The sequence below is a fragment of the Perca flavescens genome, chromosome 15 (assembly GCF_004354835.1).
Source record: "Perca flavescens isolate YP-PL-M2 chromosome 15, PFLA_1.0, whole genome shotgun sequence".
NCBI lineage: Eukaryota > Metazoa > Chordata > Actinopteri > Perciformes > Percidae > Perca > Perca flavescens.
The window spans coordinates 25,533,462-25,554,304 of NC_041345.1; the positions used below are offsets into that span (position 1 = coordinate 25,533,462).

At 40.9% G+C, this 20,843-nt stretch overlaps 1 protein-coding gene across 2 annotated transcripts in view; it reads right to left on the minus strand.

The window, feature by feature from the left end:
- rbfox1 (RNA binding fox-1 homolog 1) overlaps positions 1 to 20,843 on the minus strand; it is a 363,925-nt gene that overhangs the window by 194,446 nt on the left and 148,636 nt on the right. For both annotated transcript variants that reach the window (XM_028599614.1, XM_028599615.1), the window contains one exon: positions 3,323 to 3,357. In XM_028599614.1, the coding sequence (XP_028455415.1) occupies positions 3,323 to 3,349 (27 nt within the window). In that variant the 5' untranslated portion in view covers positions 3,350 to 3,357. The remainder of the gene's footprint in view (positions 1 to 3,322; positions 3,358 to 20,843) is intronic.

Consider the following 20,843-nt stretch of genomic DNA (forward strand, 5'->3'; position numbering starts at 1 on the left):
TCTCCTCCTCTGAGTCGGGTCTCTCTCGCGCTGGACTCAGTTTCCCTGAGCGTACTAACAGTTAGAAAATAAATTGTATTACATCAGTGAGTTCAAACCGCTTATTGTGCGTAATTTGGACTGACGTTGAGATGCATGTTGTTCTGTAACTGGTGTGGCGCTGCCACTATTCTCTTGATTTCCACTTCGACATTAGACATTTTTTTGAATGAAAGAGAAGTTACATTTAGAATATATGATATCATCACAGGTAACAAGCTAACCATGGCAAAGTGGTGTGCTAATGCTGGGAACAGGCACATTGTATCTTTATAGTTGTATCCATATAATGTGACAGACTTAGGTTAATATTTCACCAGCTCTGAGGGCTAGAGGGATGTGTTAAGTAGACCCCATAAAGTTATTCCACAACTGATTTTAATACTGTACTGTCTGGACATGCTTTGAATTCATAAGATTTATGGGAAAGATCAGATGGCCAGAGACTTGACTTGGACTCGTGGCAAAATACTCTGCTGTGTGCATACTGCGCAAAAGCGCCACTCGCGCCTAGGTTATTTAATTGTATAGTCTTGTTAGGCTATGCGCGGGGTGTGCAAATTTTTTTTTATGAGATAGAGAGACCCCCTTGAAGACAAAAAGATAATTTGAACACTGCCGTACAGCATGCACACTACTCCGGAAAGACTTGTCGTGTGTTAAATATACTGCATGTTAAGGTTAGTGTTACTGACTGTAAGTGTTGCAGTTTGTATCACTAGATTATGTATTGAAAGGTACAGGGAACTCAGAATTTGTAATTTGTAACTAAGGTGGCTTTCACACCTACCTCGTTTGGTCCGTTTAAAACGAACCCTGGAGCGCTGGGTCGGATAGTCTGGTTCGTTTGCGCGGGTGTGAAAGCTCACCTGAACGCTGGTCTGGATCAAAACGGGGGTCTCGGTTCGCTTCCAAGTGCACTAGAGTTCGGTTCACGTTAGGTGAGAACACGATCCGACCCAAATACAGGAAGTGAACCAACAACAGAGCATTTACTAGCCTGCGGTTTAACCCCTCACACAATTTACAGACTTATATATGATTTAAGGGATGACAACATTCAAATCCATTGCTAGAGTTTTGGATACTCTGTCCAATAAACAAGCGACAGTCTCGATCGCGTGACGTGTGTTTACAGTGTTTGGTGTGTTTGACGTAGTACGGTATGAAAGCAAAACGGACCAAATTAAACATGCAACAATTTTGCAACGTCACCCCCGAATCGCACCGAGTCCACCGAACTATAGGTGTGAATGGGCCCTTAGGCCTCGTTCAGACCTTCACCCCAAATCCATTTATTGGCATATCCAAATTGTATAAAGATTGATTATAGAAAGTCTGCACAGCATAAAAAACACATGTAATGTACTCCTTCCAGTTTTACCTTTCACACTAAAAGCCCAACTTAAATTAATTTCAAGCGTTTCATAAAAGAGGCCACTCAACAAAATGCTTAATGGCAACGGCAACATGAAATCCAGAGTGACGGAAGATAACGGATGCTGCTACTAGCAGAGTGCTATGGAGGACAACATGAAGGAGAACAACAGTTCTGCACCACGACTTGACAGCGGTGGACCTCCATTTCCTGGACCTTTCCTCGTTGGAAAGCTACTCTGACGCCTACGTGCTTTTTTGCACCCTCAACCACGCCCAACAGAGATGGCAGAGGGTGCACCTGTACATCACTGCAGCAAGGTGAGAAGTCAAACCACTGGAGGTCAGCAAAAAACAGATTTTTAGTGGGTGTTAAGTCACACTTTAAATCCCCTCCCTCTTACTCAAATACAGTACACACAGACTGAAATATAGAGCTTTGGTTTTCCATTCCTGGGGTTGTTGAATAGGTCTGACATCTGTGCTGGCAACCTATGCCATGTGGCTTTGTTGTTTCAATGGATTTCTTGATGTCATTTACCTGCCATTTCAAATGCTTACACATTACATTACTTATTGGGTTAGGGTTACGTACTAACCCTAACCCATTATGTATACTTAAGTAATTTATATATGAAAAAATCTTTTCTGACAACAATGCTAATGCCAGTATTTTCACCTTTTGAAATGTCCGTTCCGTGATGGAACTTCTGTTTGTGTTTTGGCCTGTGTGTTGTTATCAACGGCCCAATTTGACAGCCAGGCCGGGTTGCCAGACATACCTGTAAAAATGTCAACCCAGAGCGCTACAGCTGTAATGTTAGTACAGCCATGAAAGCGGCAAACAAACAAACGGGATCAACGGAGATGGACTCTACCCAACCTAAAACAAATGGCATGTTTCTAACAGTTGCGTGACCAGAGACGTAACAAAGCCTGGGTAAATATTGGATGTATTTGAAAGATGGAGACAGCTTAGAGCCCAAAAGGACGCAGAGTTGGCTAATTTCCTCCTCAACAGGTAAGCATTAGCTTCAGGCTAATTTATCATGGCTACAAGGGACGGGCATTTTATGTCATTTCAACATTGGTGTGCTCACATTGAATTATATACAGTAGCTAGAGTACCCGAGTTGGTAACTCACTAAAACTAATTGAGACACAGCCAGTAAAGTGATCCCGACTGGTCCTGGCTAACGCCGCCATGCTAACTGCTAACGTTAGCAGAGGACCAGGCAAGCGGGCCATGGCTGTTACAGAAAAATGTCATCATTGTTTACAAACACCAAAATGGTCTATAGATTCAGGATGCTGATTGGTCAGGTTGAAAAAATAAAAGCAAACATCAGTCTAATCCAATTGATCAAATTCAGATCCAAAAATTCAAGTAGAAATAAGTCGCATAGCAACATCGAGGCTATACAGGAATTGTTGGATCTGAATTTGTGACCACTTGAAAGAAAATATTCAAATTCTGCTTCTTTTAAATTGCAAATAAAGAAAAAAAAATTCATTTCAAAAAGAGGTGAATTCAGAAGAAATACATTCAGATACATGGTTTTAAAAGTAAAACTTTTCAATATTAAGTATTCAGTGCCGTTAAAGTTCAAATACTTGTGTATGTCTTTAATTTGCTTCCATACAGTTCAATGTACCAAAGTATGTGACCATCACTGATAGAAAGTACAGTAGAAAGTACAAGTACTACTGTAAGTACTGCATATTTCATGGCCATATATTTACACAAATACACGTGTTTAAATCTCAGTCAGGTATATGATGGCATTTCTGTATCAAACGCAAGGGAATTTGTATAATCAAGTGTGTAGTTGTTTGGAAGACTATGTGTCTGTGTTTTCTTACAAATATACCTTCATACAGAGTTTGTATTACAGACAGGACTTACCCTCAGCTGCTCTTGCTCACAGCTCATTAGTTGGCCTGAAATGTACAAAAGAACAAACAATTAGCTGTTGATTCTGAAGTGACCACAATCCTTGAAAGCCTTCTTCAGCAGCCATTACCACAGACGTGCACAACTGTATTCAATTATCCACCCTCATTCCTGATCAAGGCAGTGAGAGCTAAGGGTAAACTGATCTGTAAGAGGACTTTAATGTTGCAATCTAGCAAATGAGACACTTTCAGTTCATTAATGGGAAGTGTTGGCCGAGAGAGAAAATAATGCCAAACAGATTAAAGCTTCACCTAACACAACATTTGTATTCAAAAAGATACCTTCATTAGCCTAAGTCCCCCCCCCAACAGTGATTGTCCAATCATATTCAATCCAATGTCATTTATAGTGTCAAATCACAACAGAAGTTTTCACAAGACACTTTACAGCTAGAGTCCAGCCAAACACATAATTTAAAGAGACCCAACAACTCCCCCATGAGCAAGCACTTTGGAAGAATGACTCGAGTAACAGGTGAACTTTGAATGAAGTGCATTTTACGAAATTACTGTTTATTTACATGAAGTCTGGTGGCGTTAGCAAATGTAATTTCACAGATGTTTTTATGTTTAAAAAAAGGATCTGTCAGTGGCAAAACAGGCACTTTTGTGAACATAAATAGAAGGCGCACAATTGCCCTATTGACTTACAATGTAGCTTGTTTCATTGATTGCTGACTGCAGCGGTCTTGCTTAAAACTGGACCAATGTCAAAGATTGTTGTTCCCATCAGTCACTTAAACATAGGAAAATAGGGTCTAGTTTGAAACACAAACAAATTTACCCTTTAAAGGGCCTATGGCATGAAAATTTAACTTTGAGTTTTTTTTTTTAACATTAATACGCGTTCCCCCAGCCTGCCTATGGTCTCCCAGTGGCTAGAAATGGCGATAGGTGTAAACCGAGCCCTGGGTATCCTGCTCTGCCTTTGAGAAAATGAAAGCTCAGATGGGCCAATCTGGAATCTTCTCCTTATGAGGTCATAAGGAGCAAGGTTACCTCCCCTTTCTCTGCTTTGCCCGCCCAGAGAATTTAGCCCACCAATGAGAGAGAGACATCATGGCTTTCAAACAAGCAATGTGGCAGTTGGTCAAGGCCACACCCCCACCCTCCACCTTGCCCCCCCCTCTCTCCTCTTCAATAGCTACAGACACAGAAATGGCACATACTAAGGAAAGCTCATTGTGGGACTGGCTCTAGTGGCTGTAGTTCTGCACCAAGGCTGAATTTCGGGAAAGAGACTTAAGATATAGTATTAGTGGACCACTAAGGTCTATATAAAAGAGACTTCAGATACAGTATTAGGGGACCACTAAGGTCTATATAAAAGAGACTTCAGATACAGTATTAGGGGACCACTAAGGCCTATATAAAAGAGACTTCAGATACAGTATTAGGGGACCACTAAGGTCTATATAAAAGAGACTTCAGATACAGTATTAGGGGACCACTAAGGTCTATATAAAAGAGACTTCAGATACAGTATTAGGGGACCACTAAGGTCTATATAAAAGAGACTTCAGATACAGTATTAGGGGACCAATAAGGTCTATATAATAGCATCCAAAGAGCACCATGTCATGGGACCTTTAAGGGTCAGTTTTACTAGTGGGGCTACATAGCCCAGTATGCCTATATGTTACTTCCATATTTGAAGACTCCCCACCTCAAAATGTAAGTCGACTGCCAACATTCAGTTCCAGCACAGGAAATATAACTAATCACAACCAATTATCTAATATGGGGCGGGTTTAAGATGATGACTGACAGAGGACGTCACCGTCCTGTAGGTCTGTCCAGCGCATAAGGGTCAGGAAACTCAGATCAAACCGTCAAACTAGGCAGTGCTGATCAAATATGAATCAAGATTCTGTTACTGTATTGGAATTTTAGCTGTAATTTGACAAAGTTTGTGATCAGGCCGCCATGCAAAAGGACCAAACACTGCCCCAGCTGTGTCACCCATTGCCAATCGTTGCTCTGATTGGTTGTAGGTCTATCCATTTGCGTCCAGAGCCATTCTTGTCTCCGCCCTTGATAAATCCGCTTGGAAATCGAAAATGAAATGAGAGGTTCCAGAGTAATACACATTTGCGAATTAGTCTGGCAATGCCAGGCTAACTTGAATAAAACCAAACAGAAGTTGCTTAGATCAGCTCTCTTGTTGCCCAGTCTCTGGCCTGCGTTTCTCTCTCAGAAGGACACAAACCCACTAGCACATCCACTGATCTCCTTAATCTCTACATCCAGCAGACCTCTCTCCTTTGTTTATCATTGCTTTTTCTCTTGCTCCCCCATTGGTTTTTGCCTATTGGGGGAGTTTTGCTGTGATTGCCGTAGCTTCAGCATTGATTTGGGAGAGAGAGGATAACCCTATGAGGATTATGAAGGGAGAGATAATAAGGGAGGAAAAAGGACGTTGGAGAAAATTGTTCAGATTGTATGCTGATGCTTTTCTGTGCGACCCCAAGAGAGACATGTTTTTGCATCACAATAAGGCAGTGGGAAAGAATGAGAGAGCTCTGGTAGTCTTGATGTTTGTATTTTATGTATCCTAATTTTATCAGTGAAGTCAAACTGAACATACATACTGCTGCAAAAACTAAAAAGTCCCCCTTGCATACACTGGTACACATTGGTACACTTCACGGCTTTCTGCTTACAATCCCACAATGCAATGCGCTGCATTTTATAGATGTAGAAATGATCATCTACGGCTGTCAGTGATGACTGAAAATGATGATAATAACTCAGTGACTAAAACCACAATTTAATGCTCACTACTGCATTTAAACTATTGAGCGTGTATTATATAGGGGGTAGTGATTTCAGACACAGCCTTAGTGTGCTACTGTATTAGTGTTGAAATCTTAAGAGTTAAAAACTTACAACTGCTGAGCAGTAATTTGACAATGTGCAAGAATATGGACAGGCATTCCTAAATCACTGTACAGATTTTGCACATCTCAATATGCATTTTAAAACCGTAGTTCACATTCACAAATCTCGCTATCAGTCAGTTTTTAATTCAACATTCCACTCCTGCTTTTAGTACAAATAAAAAAGCACTCAAATGGAAATCAATGGTTGAGTGACCCAGCATATTTTCTAAAGTAGGCCTAAGGTTTTTCTGACAATGCTACGGTTCACATTTATTTTTTACAAATACTATGAGAAAGCCAGGGGGATGAGGAGAAAATCCCTTTATCAGGATAGGAGTATTGTAGCATCAATAGTTTTTTTTTTATCTACCGTATTGGTCCAAATATAAGACAGATTATACGGTAGATAGATTCAGATACGTCTGAAAAAATGCAAACAGCCAGAGAAAATCTTACCGTGGTCCTCAAAGCGGCCGCTTCCAAGAGATTGACAGGAGAGTGTGTGATTACGTATTGATGGGATGCCCATTACCAGAGCAGTCATTCAGCTGAAGGCCTTGGAAACATTTACCGTTAATTTAAATGTGACGCTTTCATCTAAAAAGTTATTGAAACATTATTTTATTTAAAAGATGTTAAAAACAACAGCCTACCTTGTCTTATTCAATATTTTTCCTTTATAAAAACAAGATTTGGTCTTCAAAAAGTATTTTTCCAAAAATCAGTCTTAAGAGTCGTCTTAATCAGGGCTGTCTTATATGCAGACCAATACGATATATATACATATATATTCATACCTCTCTCTCTCTCTCTCTCTCTCTCTCTCTCTCTCTCTCTCCATATAATGGCATTGTGAAAATGTTGAATGACAACACTGGCACTATTTTCTGTTTCAGATATGTAATTTTACGCTAGCACACAGGTCATAGGTAGCTACCGTGTATTTTATTGAGTAAGCCAATAAGTGTTTATGTACAGCAAATACTTTACTTTAAAAGTAGGTAGGAGCTTTGCGGGTCACCAGATGTAGTGCACATTAGCCCGTGGTACTACACTTAGCCACTCTACTAAAGTGGAAAAAGGAAGAACAAAGGGAAAGAGAGAGACAGAGATGAAAATAAATCAAAAAAATATTTCGGCAGTCCCGACAGAAGCCAGAGAAAAAATAGAGAGAGAGATTTTAGAATTTTACACTTATTTTTACATATGTATTATATATGCTCATTCATTAAAATCCCCATTTTAAAAATAATTAATCGAGTCAAGACTTTAAAAGCATCCAAGTCTCCAATGTTTTTATAAAAACTGAATTCCAGCTGTTCCAGAGTCTGGCCCTGATGTTACACAGCCACACTGACCTGTTCTCCACGCCGTTCTTGCTGCTAACATACTGTAGATGGCCATTTTGGCTTCACCTAAAAGGCAGTTTAGGAGCTGCCCCTTGGCTCGTCTGCTTTTGTGTAGGCAGCTCCAATGATAAAAAAGCCTCTCAGTAAAAACCACACCAAAAAGACTAAAAACATGCTCAAAGAGAGAATCACTCTGTGTGCCCTATTTTAACGATCTGAAACGCAAGTATCAAACGCGAAACACAAGTAGCTTTGCGGGCGGATCGAGTCTTGCGCCCGATGCAAATCTAAAATGGGTTGGTCTGAAGTAAATAAACCAATCAGAGCGTCATCTCACATTCCCTTTAAGAGCAGGCGCGCATGTTCCATAGCAGATTGCTATTATGACGGCGGATTTGCCTGGCGCACGCCACCGGGAGCTGTCCGGGATGCGGCAAAGTAATAAATGCCCGCCTTGACAAGGTGGCGATGTTGCTGCGGCCTCTCGGGCGCATCTCCTCAAGTCTGGAGAGGATTGCTGCAGCCATGGAGCGTGGGCCTCCAAACGCACCACCTGCTCCTGTTGTGCCCCTTCATCCTCCCCCACACCGAAATCTCCACACCGGAGTGTCCAATCCCACCGTAGTTCAACATCACATCTCCTTAAGTCCTCTAATATTTCCTCATTTATGTCATCAACACATCCATGATTCATGGAAATGTTGTGTAAAACACAACAAGCCACAAACAATGCTGCGACTTTTTGAGGACTGTACTGTAAAGTGCCTCCTGATCTATCCAAACACCTGTAGCGCATTTTCAGTAATATCTTTCTTTGTAATTATGTATGGTTTGCAAAAATGGGAACTGCTGCGTCTGTGTAGATGAGAGAAGCAAAGTGTATGCGCGTTGTGCACACGCTACATTATGGCGAAGCATGCGCCCCTAAAATAGCATCTGAATAACGCGCCACTGACTTTAGACTAGCGCCACTGACTTTAGACCAGGTTTTTCCTGGTCAGTGGCGGAATTGTTTTCTGAATCTGCAAAATAGCACCAGGGAACGTTTGCACCTGAAGACGCCTCCTCTTTACGCTGAACCGCCCCCGGGAGCGCAAATACATTCCCTAATTTACCGACGTGCGTCTGTGGAGGGAAAAGTCTGCTGTGCGTTGGATGCAAAATAGGAATGATACATGCGTCGGTGTACAAAGGCAATTGAGCTGGGTGCAAGATAGGGCCCTGTGAGTCTCTTACACTCAGTAAAAACATGGTAAACAGCAACTAAATGGACACTTGAAATAAAAGCATTGGAGGCAATGGCACCATGTACTGTGTATCCTCCACTGGAGGTCGGCTGTCCGTTTTTTGAGGTGAGGTTTATATAAAATTCTTCGCTGTGGGCCAGGTCCTTTTTCTCCCAGTCTCTCTGACCACACAGTGGGGAGCCTGTTGCACACCCCGGCCTTGTGTATGTTCATCACACAGTGTATATAGAAGAAAGGGGGCCAGAGAGAGACAGAGAGAAAGAGAGAGAGAGTTGGCACACTAGCGCAAAGCCCTGCGCAACACTGTACACCTTAGCCATGCAGAAAATGCTGGAGTAAAGAAAAATGCCTGCTGATCAACGCCAATTGAGCCTGGCAGGAGGCAGGAGAGAGAGAGAGAGAGAGAGAGAGAGCCTGCAAAGAAATGGCACAGGGATTATAGAGGGGGCTGGAACTCACACCAACTGCTACGGCATGAGCCATTCGGCTACAACAGCTGGCTGCTGCCAACCAGATGTCAATCCATCACTGCTTTAGTAGCAAATCATTCACAGGAGTTCCGTTATGGGGAATGACTCATTTCTGAGTGTTATGAAAAGGCTAGTGAGGTGTTTCCTGAATGGGGCTTTACGGCAGATCACAGCTTCCAAGCTAAATGTCAGGCTTCATCATCTCTCTCTCTCTCTCTCTCTCTCTTCAAATTTAACTTTCAATTTTGAATTTCTTTGCTTTATTGGCATGACAAAATCAATACATCTGTGTTGCCAAAGCATAAAAACATACATATAAACAACAAGGAGTAAATAATCTGATATAATAATACAAGTACACAGGATAATTATGATATAATTGAGATAATAAATTCTGTGCATGTCCCTCAAAGGGTACGTTGAAACAATATAAAAAAGGGACAAAAAAAAAAGAATAATTAAAGCTGCAAGCAGCGTTGAACAGGCCCTCGCCTGTCACAGCACGTCGATTTACTTCAAATGTTGCCCACGGCCTCAGCGGAGCACGGGGAACAGCTGTGCCGAGTTTCCTCTGATTCAGAATAACTTGCCAAGAATCGCAACTCTTCCTGTTTGACTGCCACCTTCACGAAGTTGCTCCTTTATAACTTGGACATTTTTTCAAACTATCAAAATTTTGATGACTTTTTGTCATGAGGCTCGACCGAGGATACATTCAACGTTTCGTGCAGATCGGATTAATGCTCTAGGAGGAGCATGCATTGCGCTTTGGCTAATTAATTTGGTAACGGTGTACCGTGGACGGCACACTTCGTCGCGGTGGCGGCACTGTTACCTCCACTCAGAAACTTGGTTAGAACTTTAAAGCATTAAATCTTAAAAATATACAGCCATGCGACACAACAATTGAAAGCTTAGCCTCTCATGATTAAATTAAGCCCACACACAAAGCATAAGATGATTTATAGCAGTTATACAACTGTAATAAATTTGCCATTACACTGAAAAACACTGAAAAAGACGCAGCTAGTGTCGAGTGTGCATTCATACCTTTTCATTCTCCCTTCATCCACATCGGTAATATTTTCCCCAAATCTTTTTTTGATAACTTGCCAAGAGTCCAAGGAAATGGAATATCCAAGCCATTTTATCCAAAACTATCCAAAGCGTCTCACTTCTCACGCAAGACTTCAAACGCTCAATGTGGGTGTCAATGTTTTTGATGTTCAATGTCTCTGAAGTGTTACAAATCAAACTCCCTTTTTAGCCAATAAGGAGACGATTCAAACGACACCATGGACTACAGTGAAATGCTCCTCCTGTGATGTCTATCTCTGTGTTTCACCATAAACAGGGACTGTTAAACGTGCGGTATACTAGCTGCACCCAAGGTGGTGCGCGCCAATGTGACGCCAGAGGTCGCGCACCAGTATTTTGTTGAGGGTAACCGGATGACAGGACTCTCAGAGTGACTGCAAGTCTCTCTTGTAAACTTACTGGGTTAAGATGAGTTTTTTTTTTAATGGGGAATGAAAAGCTTGATCCGACAAAGTAGGTCATCGAATCAAATCGAAGCAGTGACGGCAATGCTGCTGCGAGTTCTGCCGTTGTTTCTTCTTCTTCTAGTCGGTAGAAATAGCAAAGTCAGTAGCCTTTCCTCATTAGTGCCACCTCTGTTTAGGAGAAGATGTCAGTACCCGATCCGGTCCAACTGCACAATCCGTTCTGCGCATGCGCAAGATGTTCGCGCATGCGCTGTGGTACGATGATTTACGACACTACCCAATCTGTTCCCACACTAGCCTCCACCGGGAAGCTAACGTTAGTTTAGCTAATAGCTCATTCACGTTAGTTTAGCTAATGGCTAATTCGGGCGGACCACTAGGTGATTATAGCGGTCTGCCGTTTGCTTCCACTGGGAAGCTAACGTTACTTTAGCTAACAGTTCATTTGGCTAACCGCTAGCTGATTGTAGCGGTCTGCCATCCGTCAGCCTCCACAGTTAAGCTAACGTTAGTTTAGCTAACAGCTAATTCGGCTAACCGCTAGCTGAGACAGCATGCAGACTTTTAAAAGACCCTCAAAATAAAACTTCAAAACAAACGTTAACATATATAACAGCTGTTACGTCAGTTTTGCTTTACTTGTGCTCTTTTAAAATACAATCACTCAATACTTGTCTTTATTGTTACTGTAAAGTCTTAATTTTGCTGTAGCCTGCTTTTCCCATTATGTTTGACTTAACGTTATTTTAGACTGAATCTAGCTGTCCGTTCTGCCTGCACGATCCGTTCTGCGCATGCGTTATTTGTCGGCTAGCGGTTAGCCGAATTAGCTGTTAGCTAAACTAACGTTAGCTTGGGTGGAGGCTAGCGTGGAACAGATCGGGCGGGTCGTAAAACGGTATTATCATCTGCGCATGCGTGAACATCTTGCGCATGCGCAGAACGGATTGTGCAGGTGGAACGGATCGGGTTCTTACAGAAGACTGCAACTAGTGTCACGACCACCACGCGCAAGTATAACAGTTACGGCGCTCTCATGACGTCACATTTGCGTGAGCGAGGCTGGCTGTTGCTACTGAAAAAAGGCCATTATAATGCATAGCAAACCCTGAACAATTTATATTTACTTATTTCTATATATTGAATGTAAATAGTTATTTCAAGTTTGTGTGTGATTGATGTGTGTGTGTTTGTAAGTTTTGTATTTTGCACTTTTTTGTCTTTTTGCTTTGCACTTTCCAAATTGACCTAAGAAACATGCATACCTATATATCATATAAAATATTTTTTTTTTGTCTTTTGGCTTCAAATTTTTTCCGTAGTAAGTTGAGACATGTGGCTCTGGTCTTGAGAATAATTAGAGCAATATGTGTAGTAAATCTTGTGAATATCTGAGCAACTATGTCCAAGTTAAGGCTTTCCATGCATTAGGGGGAGCTATTGAGCCCGCTTACAGGTATGGGCAAAATTGTTCCCAGGTGTTTATGTGGGCTCCAATTTTTCTGAGTTTTCGTATATACTGAGGCTGTAAAAAAAGTGCTCAAGGGCTAAAACTAATTAGGGGGCCCTTTAGAACAACCATACCACTCTCAAGCCTAAATGTGAACGCAGATCACAGAATTTTCTATTATGCACATGGCTGCAGAACTTCAAGAGTTTTAATGTATCCTAAAGTCCTAAAACACCTGTTCGTAAAATGAAAAATTTAGCACGAAAACCAAAATGGCCGACTTCCGAATTTTTTTCTGAATTCCGAAGCTCGTTAGGAGGTGCTATGGAGCCCTCTGGCAACGCTCGAGCCCAATCACTACAGAACTTTTTGCCAGGTCTGACGTGTGCAAATTTATTTATTTATTTTTTGTTTTGAAACAGCCTTTTCTCCCTGTTGAGGTCGGGAAGAAAGGTACCGGATAAACCACCTTGAAACGTGCTTAACAAGGTCCTCAGCCGGGGTCATAAAACCACTATGCTTCCTGACACCAAACATTAATAGCAGAAATGACTATGACAATATAGATTTTGCTAATAGTTTCAGCAATCACTTCATCTCTGTAGGTAAAAACCTGCAAACCTAAGGGTGCTTCTTTTAGACAATATCTCAAAGGCAACTATCTGAACGCCTAAAATAACAAAGATTGCTAAAATTGTGCCAGTATTTAAGTCTGGTGATAAAAATGATATGCACAATTACAGATTTATATCTATATTGCCTACATTTTCCAAAGTACTGGAAATAAGTGTGTATAGTAGACTCAGTGATATATATATATATATATATATATATATATATATATATATCGATGACTTTGTAAATTTCTCTAGTATCCTAGATAAAGTATTTTTTTTATGTTCTGCAAAATAATCTAAATTAGGAATTAATTAAGGTGGATACATTGCTTAAATACAATAAATAAATATATATATATTTATTTATTGAATAAATAAATATATATTATTTATAAATATATTTAACACTTGTAAATGTTGTCAAGACTACAGAAAAACTAAATGCCTGGCTCTAGTTAAAGTTAAAGATCATACTTTAACAAAACACAGGACTTTCACCCCGGAGACCGGGGATCGCATCCCACATGTGGCGGTCCGTCCTGTTGTTGTGGCTGGCGTATGGCGCCTCATTTCTCCGTTGTTGCGTCCCCCAGAGCAGGTTTGAAAATTGTGACCTGTACACGTTCAAAATTCATGGCGTGTACACGAAATAAACGTCAAAATCGTGACCTGTACAAAAAATTAATAAATCAAAATAACGTGACTATTTCACGACCTGGCGTGAGACCGGGTTGGTATGTTACACACTGTTGCAGCTGGTGCCGTGGTCCTGCTGAACACCCTGCTATGCACTGGATTGGGGTGGCACCTAAATCGTGGTTGCAGGTGCTGCTGTGGTTTTGCTCAAGGCCCTCCATTGCTACAACTATTATTTCTCATAGTTCTATCATATTTAGTGGTATTGCTACTGTTCATCATACTAACTGCTCTAATTATTATGAATCATATTTCTCCATATCTGTATCAGTTTCTCTGTGTCCCAACCGGCAGCAGCAGATGGCTGCCCACCAGGAGTCATGGTCTGTCCGAGGTTTCTGCCTGTAAATAGAAGATTTTCCTCGCCACTGTTGCACCAAATGCTTGCTCTCGTCGGGGAAATTGGTTCTTGGAGTGTGGTTTTAGATCTACTCTATCAGTAAAGTGTCCTGACATAACTCCTGTTGTGATTTGACACTTTAAATAAAATAAAATTGAATTGTTTCCAATCTCATGTTCATGCACATCATGCCACTTCTGTTTTTTTTTTATTAGATAGGTAAGGGAGGGATGCAGGTAAGGGAGAGTGGTATGTAGGTTAATTATGAATGTATTTTGCCAACCACTCTAAAACCTGCTGGGAATGAAAGCTGGGAGGCAGAGATGGAAACAGAGAGGGGATGGAAAGCAAGAATGAGTGAGAAGATGCTGAATAAGCAAGAATGCTTGCAGCCCCAGTGGGGGACTGTGCCTCAACCACTGCAGTCAGCTCATAACAGACTGTGAGAGAGGTTGGAAGATGGAGGAAGAAAAGGGGGGCTTAGTAGAGATACTGGATGAGGACAAACAATACCCACAAAAGCCCTGCTAGCGGCTCCTAGAGGATGCAGGATTCATTACACGGGTGTAAGGGTGGCATGAAAAACATAGTAATATAGTAATTATATTAAGTATTATAGGGATTATGCGGTTGTTGTGATTATTGTGGCCCTAGAAAGACAAATTTAGTGGGTCTTTGGACTCCGTCATCTGGGGACCATTAAAGGTCCCATGGCATGAAAATGTCACTTTATGAGGTTTTTTAACATTAATATGAGTTCCCCCAGCATGCGTATGGTCCCCTAGTGGCTAGAAATGGTGATAGGTGTAAACCGAGCCCTGGGTATCCTGCTCTGCCTTTGAGAAAAGGAAAGCTCAGATGAGCCTTTTTGGAATCTGCTTGTTATGAGGTCATAAGGAGCAAGGTTACCTCCCCTTTCTCTGCTTTGCCCACCCAGAGAATTTGGCCAACCCACGAGAGAGAGAGACATCATGGCTTTCAAACGAGAAAAGTGGCAGCTGGTCAAGGCCACACCCCCACCCTCCACCTTCTGCACCAAAGCTGAATTTCGGGAAAGAGACTTCAGATACAGTATTAGGGGACCACTAAGGTCTATATAAAAGCATTAAAAGAGCACCATGTCATGGGACCTTTAATATTTACATTAAACTTAATGTTGATACAGACATTGGCTTGTGGGAACTGCAATGTGATTGTGTTGATCACGACAGTGCTGAAAAAAGAATGGTTGAGAACGGTCACCAAAATTTATTAGAAATCATCCTCTGGGGACCATAAATATTTACACCAAACTTAATTTAATAACCACAGGTATCTGACTATCATATACACACTCAGGAGCAATTCGGGGTTCAGTATCTTGCCCAAGGACACTTTGACATGGCACTGCAGGGCCAGAGCTCGAACCACCATCCTTCCAATTGGGAGATGACCACTCTAGCACCTGACCCCGCCCACAGTTGTCTGTAATTCAGGACATACTCATAACAGTGAAATAGCTTTTTCATGTTACTAGTTTCATCTGAGGCCCTTGTTGCCACTTAAAGGTGTTACCACGGTAATGGTAGGCGGGGGAGTGAGTGTAGGCTGCGCTTGATAACTGTAGACGGTAGGTGGCAGCAGAATTAGGGGTGTAACGATACATCGATCTGGATCGATATATTGATTCAATCCTCATGGATCCAATTTTATAGATACAAAGTGAAAATATTGATACATATTGTTATCTTCAAGAAATTGCCACTTTATATTCATTCTTTTTAATAAAAAGAGTAGTTTGTTTTCAATTTAAATATCTGTAAGAGCTTAGTAATGAAACTGTCAAATTTTTTTTGTGTAAATGTAACTGATTGTGTTAAATAGGCTTATGGTATCGTCTCATATTGGTCGGCTTGAATCCTGTTGACAAGATGTTTGACAGGATTTTAAGATTTAAGAATAATACGCCCTCTGACCAAAAAGTGGGTTGCAATGGCAGAGTGGCGCTGTCCATGTTTCCGCTTGTTGACTCCACAGGAAGTGAAGCAACTGCAGAATATACTAACTTTGGTGAAAACTTAAGCTAAACTATAAGATACTTGTGTCTTGTTACGTTTGTAGCATGGATGTATTATAGTTAATGAAACTTGCAAGATTTTCTTTTGTTCAACCTTATTTTCATCTTATATTTTGATCTCATTCATTCAGCTTTGGACCCGAAATAGGTAAGAGATTAATTGTGTATCGGTGTTGCTATGATTTAGCAATAGGGTTAACGTTACAACGACTAATCAAAAATTATTAAAATAGTTGGCAATTACTTTTTGTCATCAATTAGTTGGGTCTATGTTATGATGCCTCTTACACATTATACTTTGGTGTCTCTCACTCAGACCTCATTTCAGCTAATTAGTGTTAACGTCCTTTTTGATTAATTTAAAAACATAACGCTGCGTAACATTACAGACATTAATACATTCCGCCTGTTTTCTCTTTGTGTTTTGATGGATACGTGTCGCTGTTATTTCCGTCCGTTATTAAACCTGTATGTTAATCATGCGTTTGTCTGTCAAATGCTTAAAAAGCTGAAATAAGGTTGGAGAGACACTTGGCGAAACATTATAACGTAACTTAACATTATGCGTTTTTTTTTTTTATATTTCATGCCATTAAGCACCCCCTCCCGTTATGTTCATGTCTCACTGGCTGATCGCCGGTGACTCGCCGCTCTAGACTGCACGCTGCCCGGGCTGGGCTTCTAACCGTACAGAGCCGCAGCAATAAGCTAGGCAGTGGGAGCACTATTGTCAACTGTCTACTATACAGAAAAAAACAGACCCGACTATCTGTATCCTCTCTTTTGTGTTTATAACACTGCACTCTGCACACATGATGTGATTGGTCGCACCGATGGAACATAATGCCTATAGTATTGGAGATATGTTAATATTTCTGAGTGAGTGGGATCATAGTGCAGCATCAAAATGTAGAAATATACTGAGTTTATAAATAGGCTGCGTATAGTCTGGATGAGTTTTAATGGCATTTCAGTGTTTACATTGACTACTTAATGGGGGCGGCTGTGTGCCAATCGGAAGGTTGGTGGTTCGATCCTTGGCCCTGCAGTCCCATGTCGAAGTGTCCTTGGGCAAGACACTGAACCCCGAGTTGCCCCGAGTGTGATTGTGTGTGAATGATTATCTGATGAGCAGATTGTACGGCAGCCTCGGCCACAGTGTATGAATGTGTGTGAATGGTGAATGTACAATGTTAAAGCGCTTCGAGTAGTCGTTGAAACTAGAAAAGCACTATATAAGAACAGTACATTTACATTACTCAGTTTATTAAACCTGCTTTCTGAAACAGGGCCCATAAACAAAGTGGGACACATTTAGAATGTTATGTTTAAAACGGAAATAACAGATGTTTGACTCTTCCATTTAATACTGCAGGTCACCTGAAGGTAACGTTCAGCTGGCAGTCCCAAAAATGGAACGTTGTAGATATAGACTAGGCTCCTGCTAACCCTTGCTAGGTCAAAAGCTGTTGGATTTTTTTGCTGTAACATAAGACTGATATAACTATAATTAATAAACCCCCTTGTACGTGTTTTAACATACAAAAAAACAGCTGCCCTACCTTGGGAAATGATTGAAGTTTACAGTCCAGCATCCCATCCGTGCTAAAAACTATTCCTGGAGAGTGCACAATCTGTGGTCATTTCTAACAGTCAAGGCTACCTACTGTTGGCCCTGCCTCGTCCCGGTCCGGCCTTGCCACACACTGCTGCATAAAGCTGCTAGGCGAAATGGTCATTGCCTCTATGAATCAATTTTACTATGATATAGTTACATTTCATAACATCATTATTACAATTTTTTTTATATATAAAAAATTGCATATATATATATATATATTACTGGTTAATCTATTTATTTTCATTTGTATTATTGTCTCTGCCACAATTGTTTTACCACTCTACACCCTTGCTTAGACTCAAACACACACTCAAACACACACTTTCCCTATACAAGATTTGTACATTGTCAACATTCAACATAACTGCTGTATATTGTCTGTAACTTTCTGTATGTCTTTGTATGTGTATTGTTTACTCTATATGTCACCTTTTTGGTGTACACTATCTTCACGAATGAAAAAAATAAAAAAACATCATGGCTACCTACTGTTTGACTGACAAGTGTATTATACTATAGCATTATACTAAGAAAGCCTCATTAGCTCCACCCAACATAGCAGCTGTATCCTTTTCTCTCAATCTCTCTGCTTTCCACTCTTGGCCAGGTTAAAGAAAAGGGGAGCACACTTTACACTGACAGAGCGGCCAAATACCGAAAGAGAATACATCAGCTTGGCAATTATTGGATTATCTCACGCTGATATCATTACCGCCAAGCATTCACTCCAATCATTGATTGCATTTTTCAATTTACTTCACCATTAATGCGAGTGGCCCGACTGAACAATCTTGTGATGAGTCCATGGCTCAGTCGATAAGTCCCGCCCCTCAGGTACTTGTCAAAGGGTGTGTGTGTGTGTGTGTGTGTGTGTGTGTGTGTGTGTGTGTGTGTCCGTCTGAAATCATGTGTCTGTGTATGTATGTCCAACAAAGTGTTTTATAGAATACTCAGAAGTACAGTTTCTTCTTTTCTGTGATACTAACTTTACACACCCAGCAGGGCAGAAAAAACTAATTTTGAAAAATGGACCTAAAGGTAAAGTAAATCATAGCCTCTTTATGAACAGGTCAGCATAAAGTGGGTTAAAAAGGACTAAGCTACAGCATGAGCTGGATTTGGTTGACAAAACACAGATCACAGACGTTCTCTAGGTTTTTGATTTCAAAGCACAGCATGTATGCTGCTACATTCCAATCCTAGACCAAAAGCAAGACTGGTGTTCTCGGTAATGAACTGAAAATATTTGTACGCTTATCATAATAACATAAAAGATCTATCTTTGTGTTTAGTGCCGTTGCTTCGGCAAAGTCCAGTCCACACCAAAGAAGAAGGCCTCGCTGTACACAACGCGAGCACAAACACACACAGATGTGCTGGAAAGTTCCACCCGATACAAGATTATACCAGAGACGGTTTAGAACCGAGACGCCCCTACTCAGAGTAGTTTCCTGTATCTGTGTATCGTGGGCTCCGCCACGGCCGCACTTTCTTTAGGAGACTAGCGGCAGGTCCTGAGTGTGTTGATTCCAATGGGAGAAGTGAACGTGAACACAGATTATGAGTGATCCTTTTGCCCCGTAGTCACCAAAGTAGATATTGTACCCATTTTTCACAAGCCACATATCTCCAGAACATTCTGACACTAATATGGCATTTTTCAGACGGACACATCAGGAGAAAATTAACTTTGTTTGAGACCTGTTTCTGTCTCTGTATCAAACTCTCGCGAGATCTGGCAACACAGAGAAGCTAACGTTAGCTAACTTTCATGAACGCCCTAACAAAACTAATCTCCGTGATGCTAAATGTCTTTCAGCTGTATAAATATCTAATGTTGGCAAAAGAACATAAATTATAAATATAAATTATTATTATTATTATTATTTAAAAATATGTTTTCATCCATACACACAACGTCCGCTACACGTTCAAACGAGGCCACACCCATTTAGGAGACAGGAAGTGTGGACCATTTCATACCATTTGCGCTGCTTGAAATGCGCTTCTTTAGTATGATGGATCTTTCATTATACCATGTCCAAGACTCATTGGCAACATCATTTGTGTATAGTAATGTTAACTAACGTCACAGTATCTACAGCAGTTTTCCACTGGTCAAGACACAGTTATTATCAATGTACGACAGCAAACGGATAGCGTTACTGCAGAGGTTATCATTGATAATTAACGTTAACTGATGTTAGCTGACATGTCAGCCAACAACGTTAGCTATCAGTCTCCTCTCCCCGCTTGTGTTGACTGACATTATCGGTTGCTTGTAGTGAAAAACAATGTATGCGTTAACGTGCGTTAACTAATCATCTAACCTTAAAGGGAAGCTATGCTAGGCAATTATGGAACCCACCGCAGTTCTAGGCAAGGCCCGCCCTACGAAGCAACCCGACTGGCTGAGGTTAGGCATTGACCTAGAGTAGTTAAAGGCTCCCTGCCAAACAAAAACGTTTTTACTTGTATTTTTTGAATTATGTTAGGTCCATATGTTTTTGTGGTATGTTGTGAATGTGAAAATGAACTGCTACCTCCTCTGTCAGTTCTAGCCAAAGAAAAGATGTGTTGTTGCCTGAGCTCATTACTATTCATGAGCTCGCCCAGTTATGCTGGGTAAAGGATGCTGATAGCCAGGCTCTCATTGGCTAGCTGTTAGCCAATCAGAGTTAAGCAGCTTAGCTCGTTGAATATTAATGAGAACTGGTACACATTGAGCTGAGTCTTCCTGCAGGCTTTCTGTAACACGCTAGAATGGCTTGAAACAAGGTAACCAAGGCATTCTTTTCCAAACAAATGTTACAAAGTCGATGGTAGAACATCAGACATTACCACAGAGTAATTTAATACATGTGGCAGGATAGGGATAGGACGTGAACAAATCTTGGTTCTGTTGCCTCGCGTGTAGATGAACGGCTTTTGGGAATTTGGCTTCCCTCCATTGCACTTAACTTTAACTTACATGACAAGCTACATAATTTTCTTAACGAAAATAAAAAGCACAAAGAGTGTGCTCCAAATGCACCTATTTTTATTAATTTAGCTAACTGTATTTACCTTAAATTTCAGCTCAAATCAGTCATTAACAGGCTGCAAGGAGCGCAGTTGGCTGGCTGCCTGAGGTTTCCATCAATGGGTCGAGTCCAGAGGAATTTAACTAAATTATAAGAGGACAATAGAACTGTTCTTCTCAAACCCCAGGAACATTAAATTCAGGGTTTGTCAATAG